At 39.8% G+C, this 15,241-nt stretch overlaps 1 protein-coding gene across 1 annotated transcript in view; it reads right to left on the reverse strand.

The window, feature by feature from the left end:
* Positions 1–15,241, reverse strand: part of LOC142737634 (uncharacterized) — a 134,187-nt gene that overhangs the window by 50,861 nt on the left and 68,085 nt on the right. The window contains exon 3 of the mRNA XM_075849710.1: positions 7,964–8,034. Coding sequence (XP_075705825.1) covers positions 7,964–8,034 — 71 coding nt within the window. The remainder of the gene's footprint in view (positions 1–7,963; positions 8,035–15,241) is intronic.

The raw sequence follows: 15,241 nt of genomic DNA on the forward strand, positions 1-15,241 counted from the left end.
TTTATTTTACATAAGCAATAATTGGCTGAACATTGCTCATTCGCTCTTACCCCTTCATAGAAATAAATATATATCTTTAGGGTGGGTGTACAATTTTCTGAACTACATTTAGGCTGGATTCACACGAGCACATTATGTCCGTAATTGACGGAACGTATTTCGGCAGCGCAAGTCCCGGACCGAACACACTGCAGGGAGCCGAGCTCCTAGCATCATAGTTATGTACGATGCTAGGAGTCCCTGCGTCTCCATGGAACTACTGTCCTGTACTGAAAACATGATTACAGTATGGGACAGTTGTCTGGCAGCGAGGCAGGGACTCCTAGCATTGTACATAACTATGATGCTAGGAGCCCGGCCCCCTGCAGTGTATTCGGTCCGGGACTTGCCGAAATACTTTCCGTCCATTACGGACGTAATGTGCTCGTGTGAATCCAGCCTTACACTGCGTAATTAGCGGATTAACATCGTAGTCTGCTATAGTGTAGTGAATGGGATCTAGACAAATACATTCAATATATGTAAATCCAAAAATAACTTTGTATTTATTAATCAAGTCAGATACTATTAACCCCTTCCCGACATTTGACGTACATGTACGTCATGGAAAGCATTGACTTCCCGCAAAATGCCGTACATGTACGTCAAACGTTTGGCACCGGCTCAGAAGCTGAGTCGGTGCCATCATCGTCGGATCTCAGCTGTATCTTACAGCTGACATCCGACTGTAACGGCGGGGACCGAAATTAGCTTCGATCCCCGCCATTAACCCCTTAAGTGCAGCGCTCAAACGCGATCGCTGCACTTAAGGTGTTTGCAGCTCATCGGAGCCCCAGCAATGAAATTGCCGGGGTTCCGGTGGCTGCAATGGCAACCGGAGGCCTAATACTGGCCTCCCGGTCTGCCTAGCACCGAAGCCGGTCAGGATCCGCCCGGCGGCGGAGCCTGATCGGCTTCCGTAGCTGCCGGCAAGATGGCGCCGGGTCAGGAGCTGATCCGGCGTCATCAGCGGTGGAGGTCAGCTGTACTGTACAGCTGACATCCACCTGTAACGGCAGGAACCGGAGCTAGCTCCGATCCCTGCCATTAACCCCTTCGATGCAGCAATCGAAAGCGATTGCTGCATCGTAGCGGTTACTAGCAGATCGCCAGCCCTGACAGGCAATCGGGACTGGCGACTGCTGTTATGGCAACAAGAGACACAATGGTCTCCTGCTCTGCCATTACGGAAGCCGATTTAGGCCCCGCCGGGAGGCGAAGCCTAAACGGCTTGCTGTCAGTGAATGACTGACAGATCTAATACATTGCACTACATAGGTAGTGCAATGTATTAGAAAAAAAAAAATCTGACCGTTGGACCTTCAAGTCCCCTAGTGGGACTTGAGAAAAAGTGTAAAAAAAGTATAAAAAAGTGTAAAAAAAAGTGCAAAAAATAAAAGTTTGAAAACAATAAAAGTTTCAAGTAATCAAATAAAACACAATCCCCCTTTTACTCTTATCAAGTCCTTTATTATTGAAAAATAATAATAAACCATATGTATTTGGTATCGCCACGACCGTAACGACTGGAGGTATCAAAATATTATATTATTTATTGCACGCGGTGAACAGCGTAAAAAAAACCCGTAAAAAACGTTACCAGAGTTTCTGTTTTTTGGTCACTTTGCCCTACAAATATTATAATAAAAAGTGATCAAAAAGTCGCACGTATCCAAAAATGGTACCTATAAAAACTATTGCTCGTCCCGCAAAAAACAAGCCCTCATACACGTCCGTCGACAAAAAAATTAAAAAGTTATGGTTCTCACAACTTGGCGACAGAAAAAATACATTCTTTTTACAAAAGTAATTTTATTGTGCAAAAAGTTGTAAAACATAAAAAAGTGCTATAAATTAGGTATCACCGGAATCGTACTGACCCGCAGAATAAAGTTAACATGTAATTTATAACGCATGGTGAACGCTGTATAAAAAAAACAAAAAAAGCTGTGCCAGAATTGCGTTTTTTTGTTTACCTGGCATCCCAAAAAATAGGATAAAAGGTGATCAAAAAGTCACATGTACCCCAAAATGGTACCAATAATAACTACAGCTCGTCCCGCAACAAACCAGCCCTCATACCGCTACGTCTATGAAAAATAAAATTAGTTATGGCTCCAATAAGTCAGGAAATAAAAAAATATGCAGTTGTGCCCGAGGGGAACATTTCTTCTGTTTCAAGAGGCGATTTATCAAGGACCTAAAATTAGGGAACCACGAAGGGGAGGGCCCAAACATATCCGCTGGAAGCGACGGTGCCCGTATTATACCAGGACAACACTTTCCCAGCAAAATTCCCCAAACTACAAAGGCGCGGGGTGCGGACCAAAAGGGGGATAAGAAATGACACCATTTATCAGTGTGACACCGGCCTGTGCAGAAAGGATTGCTTCACAGCTTAACACACATCTATGGATTATTTTTATTTTTTTATACCACCTGACTATGCCCCTTATATACTCCGCCCCGCTTACATGTACCCCCACATTATAAAACACCAGCAATACTCAAACAAATATAGTACCAAGCAAAATCCGCTCTCCAAAAGCCAAATGGTGCTCCCTCGGCCCTGAACCCTACAGCGTCCCCAAACAGCAGTTTCCTTCAACATATATGGCATCGTCATACCCGGGAGAACCCTTTTAACAATTTTTGGGGTGTGTGTCTCCAGCGTCATAAGCTGGGCATGACATATTTGCCACTGAATGGCATATCTAGGGAAAAATATAAATTTTTAATTTGCACCATCCGCAGCGCATTCATTTATGGAAAAGACCTGTGGGGTGAAAATGCTCACTACACCCCTTAATAAATGCCTTGAGGGGTGCAGTTCCATAGTGGGGGTCACTTATCAGGGGTTTCTTTTTATTATTTCACATCTGAGCCTCTGCAGTTGTGAACCAATATTTTGTAAATCGCCAAATTAGGCCTCCACTCCGCATGGTACTCTTCACTTCTGAGCCCTGTCATATGTCCAGACAAAAGATTAGGGTCACATGTAGGGTGTTTCTAAAACCGGGAAACACCGCATAATAATTAGAGAGCTGTCTTGTTATGGTGGCACAAGCCGGGCACCACATATTGGCATATCTATGGAAAAAAATCCCATTTTCACTCTGCAACATTGAGTGAACACTAATTTCTACAAAACACCTGCAGGGTTAAAATGCTTACTACACCCCTTGGTAAATGCATTGAGGGGTGTAGTTTCCAAAATGGGGTCACTTCTGGGGGGTTTCCACTGTTTTGGGCCCACAGGTGCCCAGAAACCAATCCAGCAACATCTGCACTCCAAATGGCGGTCCTTCCCATCTGAGCCCTGCGGTTTGCCCAAACAGCAGTTTATGACCACATATGGGGTATTGCCGTACTCGGGAGAAATAGCTTTACAAATGTTGGGTTCTTTTTTTCCTTTATTTGTTGAGAAAATGAAAAAATTTGCGCTAAAGCTACGTCTTATTGAAGAAAAAGGACTGTTTTTATTTTCACTGCCTAATTCTAATAAATTCTATGAAACATCTGTGGGGTCAAAATGCTCACTACACCCCTAGATGCATTCCTCAAGAGGTGTAGTTTCCTAAATGGAGTCCCTTTTTGGGCGTTTTCATTGTTTTGTCCCCTCAGGGGCTTTGCAAATGTGACCTGGCCTCCGCAAATCATTCCTGCTAAATGTGATCTCAAAAAGTCAAATAGTGCTCTTTCCCTTCTAAGCCCTGCCGTGTGTCCAAACAGCCGTTTATTACCACATGTGGGGTATTGTTTTACTCGGGAGAAATTGCTTTACAAATTTTGTGGTGCTTTTTCTCCTTCAGTCCTTCTGGAAATGAGAAAAAATTAGCTAAACCTACATTTTCTTTGAAAAAATGTAGATTATTATTTTCAGGGCCTACTTCCAATAATTTCTGCAAAAAAACTGTGGTGTCAAATCGCTCACTATACTCCTAGATAATTTCCTCAATGGGTGTAGTTTCCAAAATGGGGTCACTTGTGGGGGGTTTCCACTGTTTTATCCCCTCAGGGGCTTTGTAAATGTGACATGGCCTCCGCAAACCATTCCTGCTAAATTTGAGTTCCAAAAGCCAAATGGCGCTCTTTCCCTTCTCAGCCTCGCCGTGTGTCCAAACAGCCGTTTATTACCACATGTGGGGTATTGTTTTACTCGGGAGAAATTTCTTTACAAATTTTATGGTGCTTTTTCTCCTTTAGTCCTTGTGGAAATGAAAAAAAATTAGCTAAACCTACATTTTATTTGAAAAAATGTAGATTTTCATTTTCACAGCCTACTTGCAAAAATTTCTGCAAAAAACCTGTGGGGTCAAAATGCTCACTATACCCCTAGATAATTTCCTCAAGGGGTATAGTTTCCAAAATGGGGTCACTTGTTTGGGGTTTCCACTGTTTTGTCACCTCAGGGGCTTTGTAAATGCGACATGTCCTCCGCAAACCATTCCTGCTAAATGTGAACTCCAAAAGCCAAATAGCGCTCTTTCCCTTCTCAGCCACACCGTGTCTCCAAACAACCGTTTATTACCACATGTGAGGTATTGTTTTACTCGGGAGAAATTGCTTTACAAATTTTGCAGTGCTTTTTCTCCTTTAGTCCTTGTGGAAATGAGAAAAAAAATCGCTAAACCTACATTTTCTTTGAAGAAATGTTGATTTTAATTTTCACGGCCTACTTCCAATAATTTCTGTAAAAAACCTGTGCGGTCAAAATGCTCACTACACCCCTAGATAATTTCCTTGAGGTGTCTAGTTTCCCAGATGGGGTCACTTTTGGGGGATTTTGACTGTTTTGGCACCGCAAGAGCCCTTCAAACCTGACATGGTGCCTAAAATATATTTTAACAAAAATAAGGCCCCAAAATCCACTAGGTGCTCCTTTGCTTCTGAGGCCGGTGCTTCAGTCCAGTAGCACGCTAGAGCCACATGTGGGATATTTCCTAAAACTGCAGAAACTGGGCAACAAATATTGAGTTGCATTTCTCTGGTAAAACCTTCTGTGTTATAAAAAAAATTGTATTAAAAATGTATTTCTGCAGAAAAATATGAAATTTGTAAATTTCACCTCTACTTTGCTTTAATTCCTGTGAAATGTGTAAAGGGTTAAGACATTTTCTAAATGCTGTTTTGAATACTTTGAGGGGTGAAGTTTTTAAAATGGGGTGACTTTTTTGAGGTTTCTAATATATAAGGCCCTCAAAACCACTTCACAACTGAACTGCCCCCTGTAAAAATGTCCTTTTGAAATTTTCTTGAAAATGTGAGAAATTGCTGCTAAAGTTCTAAGTCTTGTGATGTCATAGAAAAATAAAAGGATGTTCAAAAAACAATGCCAATCTAAAGTAGACATATGGGGGATGTTAATTAGCAACAATTTTGTGTGGTATAACTGCCTGTCTTACAAGCAGATACATTTAAATTGAGAAAAATGCTAATTTTTGCAATTTTTCGCTAATTTTTGGTGTTTTTCACAATTAAATACTGAACATATCGAGCAAATTTTGCCAGTAACATAAAGTCCAATGTGTCACGAGAAAACAATCTCAGAATCGCTTGGATAGATGAAAGCATTCCGGAGTTATTACCACATAAAGTGACACATGTCAGATTTGAAAAATGAGGCTCTGTCAGGAAGGTCAAAAGTGGCTAAAGAGGGAAGGGGTTAAAGGAACCCTCGATTTCAGGTGAAAATATGAAAAGCATATGGCATACTGTTCATGAAAACCATAATATGCATTTGCCTGATTTTCGCTTCTTCTAGCTCATTATGTAGACACTCTATATTGCACTCTATATTGCATGTAGTGCCTGTTCTCCATATGTATTCTGTACGAATCCTCAAGAATTTTTTTTGGGCAATGCTCCAACGAACTCCATATGTGACAAGGTATTCTTCTCTAGAAGCATTGCTGTCATTCATAGAATACAGGCTCACATAACGAATATCTGTATCCTGCTGATGACATTTTATTTCTCACTAGAGGAGCTTGAGAGTGAGCAATTACAATAATCATATTATATTAGGATATTGCTCAAAATGCAATGCTATAATAGCTAAAGTGACTCAAAACTGGAGCTTGAAATTAATAAAAATAAATTTAGTGCAACTCTGTTTTCTTAAACATTTTGAAAGAAAAAAAAAAGAATACAGAATTGACATTCCTGTGGTTAGAAACCAGTCTGAACTTTAGTTTCTTATTTCCTGACACAGCAGACTCCCCTGGTAATACATTCTTCATATAACGGTTTAACAAATTGCTGATGTGTAGGTCTTTACATACATACATAATGCTCAGTGGTCATTACTCTAGTTGGAACAAATTAGGGTATGTCCAGTTAACCATGACTTTTTTCTTTTCTTACCAAGCTATGTACAGTAATTATATATAAACAATTATGTCAGTCATTTTCTAATCAGAAGAACGCTGTATTCTAAATCAATGCTATGCTAAGGATGTATATCATAGAAGTGTATGGCTTCTGCTGTTCCTTTGTTAAAGTGATTTTCTAATCACAGAAAGTTATGGCGTATCACTAAGATATGCCATCACGTTCTGATCGGAGGAAGTCCATCTGCGGGACCCCCACCGATCTTTAAAATGAAGGGGGCCACATTGGTGGTTTAGCCTTACAGCCCTTTCACAGTTATTCTATGCCCAGTGCTCTCGGCTACATTCAAGTGAAAACCAGCATTGTGGCCCGTCATTCTAATAATCGTTGGCGGTCCAGGCAGTCGGGCCTCCACGATTAGAAAGTTATGGCATACCCTAGTGATATGTCATCACTTTCTGTGACGGGAAAAAACTTTAAAAAAGTGATTTGCCTATAAAAAGGTGAATATGGCGTTAAACAGGGGAACTACTTAGACCCTCCGGTCCCAGGGCAACATTTTAAATATAATGGTGTATATGGAGTGATATGACCTGGTGCCCTCCAGTTGTGCCCCTCTGCCGTGGATCTGCCGTTTTAAGGTCCCCTTTGTGCTGTACCAAAATGGCTGCAGTGCTTTTTAGACTACAAGTCTGAGACACTCCCACTGTTCTCGGATTTGCTAGAGCTGCTCATGTGCACAGTTCTGTCCAATCAGTGAACAGAGAGAGTGTCTTAGACTCAGTCTGAGAAGCACCGTGGCCATTTTGAGACAGCACAGAGAGGACCCTAAAACAGCAGATCCACTAGAGGTCACCAGGTAATATTAGTCCATATACCCCATTACATTTATAAATGCCCAGATTATGCAGTGATATCTGCCATAGACTTGGAGTGACTGGAATTTAATGATGCCAAATTCAAGTGATTTTAGTAGTGCTAATTTTGTATCCGCATAGAAATAAGGAGAGTTGTACTACTATCATGCTCTATGGACATTGTTATTGAACAGTAAGCAATGCAATTGTCATGCTGTACCAGCAACCACTCCAGCGAGTGCCATGTCCCCTTCATTAATTACCCAGGCACAGCGTCGTATGTATAATTGTGGCTAAGCCTGGTACTGCAGCTCAGTCCAATTCAAGAACTAGGGTTTTGTTGTTAGGCCACCGTCTATCAGTGTATGACAAAACCCTGTCATTCCGTTTTCCGGGGTCAGTGTTTGTACACTGGCAGACTGAAGCCTAACAACAACAACAACAACAGGCCCCTCAGGTCTTGCTCAAAAGCACCCAGTGCACTCAACCCGTGGCCAGGAACGAAGTGCGTTTGTAGCAGCAGAGAGGCTGTCAATCATATCTCCTGTGCCCGTGGGCCCACTGTAACACACATGTAAGTGGGGATGTGGTACTATACTGCTTCCCCCCACATACATATACTGTTTGTGATAATGCAGGAAAGGGTTGAGCATCAGTCCCAAATAAATGTACTAGGTAACAGTTTTATATACAGATGAAACAAGTTGCTTTTAACAGAGTACTTTGTGGCTTACCTGACCAAAATTGTCTGTATGCCTTGGGTTGGAACCTGAGTATATTAGCAAGTGTGACAATTCACAGTAACCTGAAAAGATGTAACATGTCATTTAAATTAACAGCAACCTCCATATATATAATATGAAGTTGAACATACAATACATGCACATAACATACAATATTTTATCGTTAGGTGTGTTGTGTACAATAATAAACACACTGTTAACCAACAAAAAGTCCATCAAATAAGATACAGACATACAGAACAGAGAAACTTGCAATTTATATGGGCAAGATGTAAGATTTCTAGATACATATTGCACTAACATTGACTGCTATGTGAATGTATGTGAGAGAATTACCCTGCCTCTGCCTACAACCGTGGTCCCTGAGCTCTTAACTCAGGAACTTAATTTCATATTAAATATGTTACAAAGCCTGAAAACATATATCGGTTATATGACCCATATAGCAACAAAAATATGGATTATTTTAATGCCGAGGCCCTACTTTACGGGGTATTCCGGTTGTAACATGTTTTTACCTATCCACTGGATAGGTGAAATCTGTTAGATCGGAGGGGGTCTACCTACTGGAACCCCACCAATCGCCAGAACAGGGGGTCCTGTTTCCCCGTTCCCTACCAGCAGCAAGACCGCTTACCAGAAGGTGTTAAATAGAGCGGCGGTCAAGCATGTGCCCTGCCACTCCATGATCTGCCACTGCCATAGACTTTGAATGTAGCGGCAGGGAGCATGCTCGACCGCTGCTACAGTCAACTCCTCCAGTGGATAGGTGATAACTTGTTACAACCGGGAAACCCCTTTAAAGGGAGTATTTCACCAAAAATTGCCCTATAAAAGCAGCAGCACAGTAAGAACGTGTAGCCTCACCTGAAAATAAGGCTGTATTCCTTTTTCAGATGCGTGGCTCCATTGCAGAAATATAAGTTACACAAGTCAATCGGCTCTACTATGCATGCGCCGATTACATTGCACTAATCATGCGCAGTAGAGCCTTGTCGACTCGTGAAACCTCTGTGGTCCTGTCAATCATGGAAAGATAGAAGGGAGGGAGGGACGGATGGACGGAAAGGGGAGAGAACGTAGAGCTGTTTGGAGCAACGGTGACGCCCTCATTGCTCCAAACTGCTCATTTGCATATTACAAATTAACTTATATTTCTGCAACGGAGTCACGCATCTGAAAAAGGAAAGCAGCATTATATTCAGGTGAGGCTACACTATCTTAGTGTGCTGCTGCTTTTATAGAGCAATTTCTTTTGACATACTCCCCTTAAGTCTGATACACAGTGTGTGAAGCTTGTGTTTCCTCTAGTGCAATGATATCCTTTAGTTTTTCTGACTCCCCTTGGATCAAGAATGTAAATGTAACAGCAAAAATTAAAAAGATTAGATATGTAAATTTGTGTAACTATCTAACAAAATTTATGTTAAATCAAGTTCGGGCAAGTACTATTAGGCCTCGTTTACATCTGCGTTGTGGTTCCGTTCTGATGTTCCGTCTGAGCTTTCCATCAGAACGGGACCCTGAACAAACACAAATGGAAACCAGAGGTTGATTTCAATGGTGACGGATCCGGTGCCCATGGTTTCCGTTTGTCTCTGTTGTGCACCCGTCGTTTTGCCAGAAGCAATAGCGTAGTCGACTACGCTATTTGTGTCTGTTCAGGTTCCCCTTTCTGACAGAAAGCGTCGACGGAACGTCAGAACAGGACCCTAACGCAGATGTGAATGAGGCCTTACTTTACCTATTGTTCAACTAAATTTTCCATTACATCCACTGACTGGTGTAAGTTAAAGTTTCACTTGGAGCTACTTTATTGCGTATATCACAGAATTCTATAAACAAATATTGTCCAAATAGGTTTTTATTGAAGAAATTGCTTATGAGTGAGAACATTCAATAATAACAGGGAGGCCTGTTTTTTGACAGCCTGTATTTCATTGGCAGACTGCAGGTTGCCACAAATGGCACTTTAAATTTAGGCATCATGGGAGATGCAGTCCATATTATAAGTCATATATTCACATAAAGAGTTCAATCGGCACATACACCCTACACTTTAATGCGGCAAAAGTAGCGTTATCCACTTGTTAGTCAAAAACACTTCTGGAAGATTTTATGATGGATTTTATGATGGCTCAGTGTCAGCCACACGAAAATTTGGAAGGTCACGTAGTATTAAAAAGAAAGAAAGGAAAATAGACTTGGCACTCACCAATTGAATGATTCATCACTTTATTTTATTTTCCATAAAAAACAAATGGGCTTTAGGAGCAAAACGCAGTACTCCAAACTATGATGCCGATGTTTGGAGTACTGTGTTTTGCTCCTGCAGCCCATGTGTTTGTTATGGAAAAGAAAAGAAAGTGAAGAATCATATTATAAGTCAGTCAGGGCTGCCTATAATGAATTACATTTCTTGTTAGCCTACATACTGTAAGTATTCTATACTCTTTGGTTTATTGCTAAATTAATGATGCATGGCACATTTCCCTAGGCATTGAACACTTGCGAAAGTCCTCTGCTTGATTTTTTTTTCCGCTCTCCAGGGATTGGTTTCTATGGAATGCAATAACCTCTAGAAATAAAGAGAAACCACATAACCCTATCCTTTTACTACTATACCTGTATACTATCCCATACATGAATGGAAAGCAAAAATACAGCAAGCACAGCTATGACAAAGGACAAATACAGTATTTGCCCTTCAATTTGTTTTAAATATTGTTTTCAGCCAGTACAGTGGAAATAATCATAAACTTCTGATGCTATTTTAAGTGCCAGTTATCATTTAATGCCAAGGACTTGTGACATTCTCCAGGCAAGCAATAATAGTTCCACATTCCTGGAATCTGGGGAAAATAAATATGGTCTCTGTAAAAATAAAGCAGAAAAAAAATAACTAAGACCTAAATCAGATCTGCGTTGGAGGTTCCGTTAGGGGCCTCTGCCGCAGATCCGGCCATGATTACTAGAAACAATAGCGCATGGACACCCTGACGGAAAGCAGACAGAACCATTTAACCCCTTAATGACCAAGCCATTTAGCATGTTAATGACCAAGGATTATTTTTTGATTTATCACAGTCGCGTTCTAAGAGTCGTACCTTTTATTCCATCGACACAGCTGTATAAGGGCTTGTTTTTTTGCGGGACGAGTTGTATTTTTCAATTGCACCATTTTTGGGTGCATATAATATATTGATTAACTTTTATTAACTTTATTTTAGGAAAGAATTGAAAATAAACAGCTATTCCAGCATTGTTTTTCACATTATAAATTTACGCCGTTCACTATGCGGAATAAATAACACGTTACCTTTTTTCTATGGGTCGGCACGATTAGGGGGATACCAAATATGTCAAGGTTTTATGTATTCCTATGTTTGCAAAATAAAAACCCTTTTAAAAAAATAAATAAATTACCGTATTTTTCGGACTATAAGACGCACCTGACCATAAGACGCACCCAGGATTTAGACAACAGAAAATAGGAAAAAAATTATTTGTTAAAAAATAATTTATTCTGTTTCACCACATTCTGAGAGCCAAAACGTTTTTTTATATTTTTTTTTATCGATTGAGCGGTGTGAGGGCTTATTTTCAATATTAGAAGGTTTTGCAAATACTCTCACTTTTTATGTTATACCAGTGAGTGTTGGAACCAAAATGGTGTATACCACCAGTGTTATATAAATTTGTATTGAGGAAAGGACAAGTAGGACAAGGGTTTTGGTTCCTTTGAAGAAATGTGAAAAATAAGAAAACTTTATTAGAGATTTTTAAAAATAAATAATTTTTAATATTTAAAAAAAAAATAAATAAATAAATATATTCCAATGTTGGTCTATTATGTTGTGGTGTGGATGACCCCTGTCAAACACCAAGGGCAAAATAAGCCTAAGAGTTAATTATCTATCGTATATTCCTGTAATACACTATTATAATCAGACTTGCGTGTAGTATATTACTTTATAACAAGCTTAATTGTTGCTCTATTATGAGCTAGGTCTATTATATCAGAGTTAAGTAACCATAGGGCAGTGATTTTTCAGTATGCTGTATTCACATATTCTCAATGTATCAATGCTTTGTATTTGTATACTTTGAGTGTATCAATGTTGTGCTGTATTCACATGCACTGATTGTATCAATGTTGGCTGTGAGTAGGTGTCTTGTCGTTCTCACCATGTGAAGGATGACAGGCAAAACCGCAATAGATATATTGCTGGGAAATTTGAATTCACCGTTGGTTACACTTATTGTGATGTGCCAGTTGATCAGCCTGGCAATCTAGATCGAGATGATATAGGTCAATCACCAGCGCTATATTTTTCTGCCAGTGGTGAAGTGCACTATATGAGGTACACTTGTAGTTGGATGCTAATAGTAGGTTAGACACCAGTCAAGTGTCATGTGCATCGCTAACCATCGCTAACACCTGCTTCTAGGATAAACAGTTTTAGTATAGTGCCCTGCGTTAATATGCCTTGAATTTACTATGTCAGCGGCTAGAGCGTAAGCACCGCTGGATTCGGAGAACGCAGGGCAGAATTGTCTAAAGTATTAGAACTGAGCAATCTCTGTGTGCCGTTATGATGATACAGTGGACGCTAGCAGTAATTTCATCTGTCAGCGTTCGGCGAGATTGCCGGGTGAGCTGTCTCATGTGCCGCTGTGAGAGCTATGTGGACGCTGTCAGTGAATTAACTCGGCAGCGTTCGCCAGAAATCCTCGATCTCCCACTGGGACAGGCAAGAGAAAATAGCTGGGCTCAAAGTTAGATTGACTATTGGATTGTATTACAGATTTTGATAGATGCTAGACCTTATACATTGGTATCGTACATTCGTATGGCTAGACACCCGACGCGCGTTTCGCCGGCATTCCGGCTTCCTCTTGGGGTGTGACCCGCCGGTTTTGGCGCCCTTAAATACGGTAAGTGCTGATTGACAGCTAAAAGGGCCAGTAGTATTTTGAATTGTGACAGTGTGTAATTGACAGGTGGATTGATTCCAAATGTCTGTCAGAAATGCTCAGTGTTGTGTATTTTCAAAATGACCATTTATCAAAAATCTTTTGTCAGAAATGATTATTATGCCTGTTATATTATTGTTTAAACTAATCAATATCTATTTTTATGTTTTTCGTATAGATTACATATACTTTAGAGTTCCTATTTCACGAATTTGCAAAAATAGTCTCTTGTATATATTTCTCAAATGCACGAAAATACATAAACAAATGCACATATATTCTTTGTATTTTTCTTTGACAAGATATAGGGCAGAAAGGTGTTTGTAAATTATCCATGAACCTGTAATGGAATATCCAAGGGGGTGTTTTGACAAAATTCTTAATATTGAAGGACAGTTTATTAATGAAGAGAATGCTCTAGGTGGTAAATTCGAGTCTCTTTAAATGTACAGGGCAATTTCTTAAAATATTTTATGAAAATTTATTTCATTTGATAGGATATCCAAAGAGATCAAATAATTTTTGGTCTAGTTTGTAGACTTCAGTTATATAAGGTATATCAGATTTCTTTCATGATGCAAAATATAAAGATATCTATAAAAAACAGCCAAAGTTGAAATTTTCATTTAGACCATGTGGATTGACAGAGTTCATTTGAAAAATCCACTGACTTTCTCTTTTCAAAAGGGCTTCATCAAGATTGCCCCCTCTGATGCCCAATTTCAGTTGACAGATTGCCCAACCTTTTAGGTTTGTCCAATCCAAATTGTGATATTCTTTATAGTGTTTTGCAATTGGGGTTGGGGTGAATGGCTTGTTCTGTGTCTGACTATCTTGCTTATTTTTTTCATAGTTTAGGATGGAGCTGATATGTTCTCTAATTCTAACTCTCAGTTCTCTTTTAGTTTTGCCCACATATCTGAGACCACATGGGCACTCCAAACAATAAATCACGCCTACTGATGTACATTTGATATGTTCCCTGATAATATAGCTTTTACCCGAACCATCCAAAAAGGACTTAGTACTCTTGAGAATTCTGCATGCTTTGCATAGCTTGCATGGGTAAAATCCTGGTGTGGCAGTTTTTTGTTTATTGTTTGTGCGGGAGAAATGACTTGAGACAAGCAAATTGGAGATGCTTTTACCTTTACGGTAACCTGAGGGAATTTTGTCTCCTAAGATTTTTCTTAAATCAGTGTCTGTTTTTAGAACATGCCAGTGTTTATTTAAAATGTCCAACATTATATTCCAATCCTCATGGTAATCCGTGATGAATCTTGGTTGAAGAGGAAAGACAGTTTCTTTTTTCTTTTTTGGGGTTAGGAGATCAGTTCTGTTCGTTCTCAGCGCTATATTGTAGCCTTCTTTTATACTCCTATTCGAGTAGTTTCTCATCTGCAATCTTGATTTTAATTCTGCAGCTCTCTGTTTGAAAATTCCAAAAGTTGAACAATTTCGTCTTAGACGTAGGAATTCTCCTCTTGGAATTCCCCTAATGGTACCATGAGAGTGTGCACTCTCAGCATCCAGTAGGCTGTTGGTGGCTGTTTCTTTCCTAAATAGATCTGTATTGAGTTCTCCATCTTCATCCTTGTATATTTTAATATCCAAGAATGAAATTGAGCTATAACTAAAATCTAGTGTCAGTCTAAGATTGAAATCATTGTCATTAAGTTGGCGTATGAATTCCTGAAGGTTAGACTCAGTATCACTCCAAACTATCAAAATGTCGTCTATAAATCGCCGCCATAGACTGACATGATTGGTAAATTCACTCATCTTATCATCAAAAACAATCATTTCTTCCCACCAACCCAAATAGATGTTCGCAAAGGTTGGAGCAACTGCCGCTCCCATTGCAGTTCCACGTACCTGCAGGTAGAAACGACCGTCAAACAGAAAGTAATTCCGTGTTAGAATAAATTTGAGGGCGCGAAGGACAAAGTTCTTCCGTATAGGGTTATAATTAGAGTCTTTTGAAAGGAAAAATTCTACCGCTCTACATCCCCTGGAGTGGTCTATGCTCGTGTAAAGGCTTTCCACATCACAGGTCACTAGGATTTCATCTGGGTTTAAATTTATCCCTTCTATTTCCTTCAAAACCTGCATTGTGTCTCTGGTGTAGGAAGGCAACTGATATACAATTTCTCTAAGTTCATTATCTAACCAGATACTACATTTTTCAGTTAAATTTCCCACACCAGAGACAATAGGTCTTCCTGGGGGTTTTTTTTTTTGTCTTTATGTATCTTTGGAAGCAAATATAGGGTAGCTACCCTAGGATCTTTT

Source organism: Rhinoderma darwinii, chromosome 1 (genome assembly GCF_050947455.1).
Source record: "Rhinoderma darwinii isolate aRhiDar2 chromosome 1, aRhiDar2.hap1, whole genome shotgun sequence".
Taxonomy (NCBI): Eukaryota; Metazoa; Chordata; class Amphibia; order Anura; family Rhinodermatidae; genus Rhinoderma; species Rhinoderma darwinii.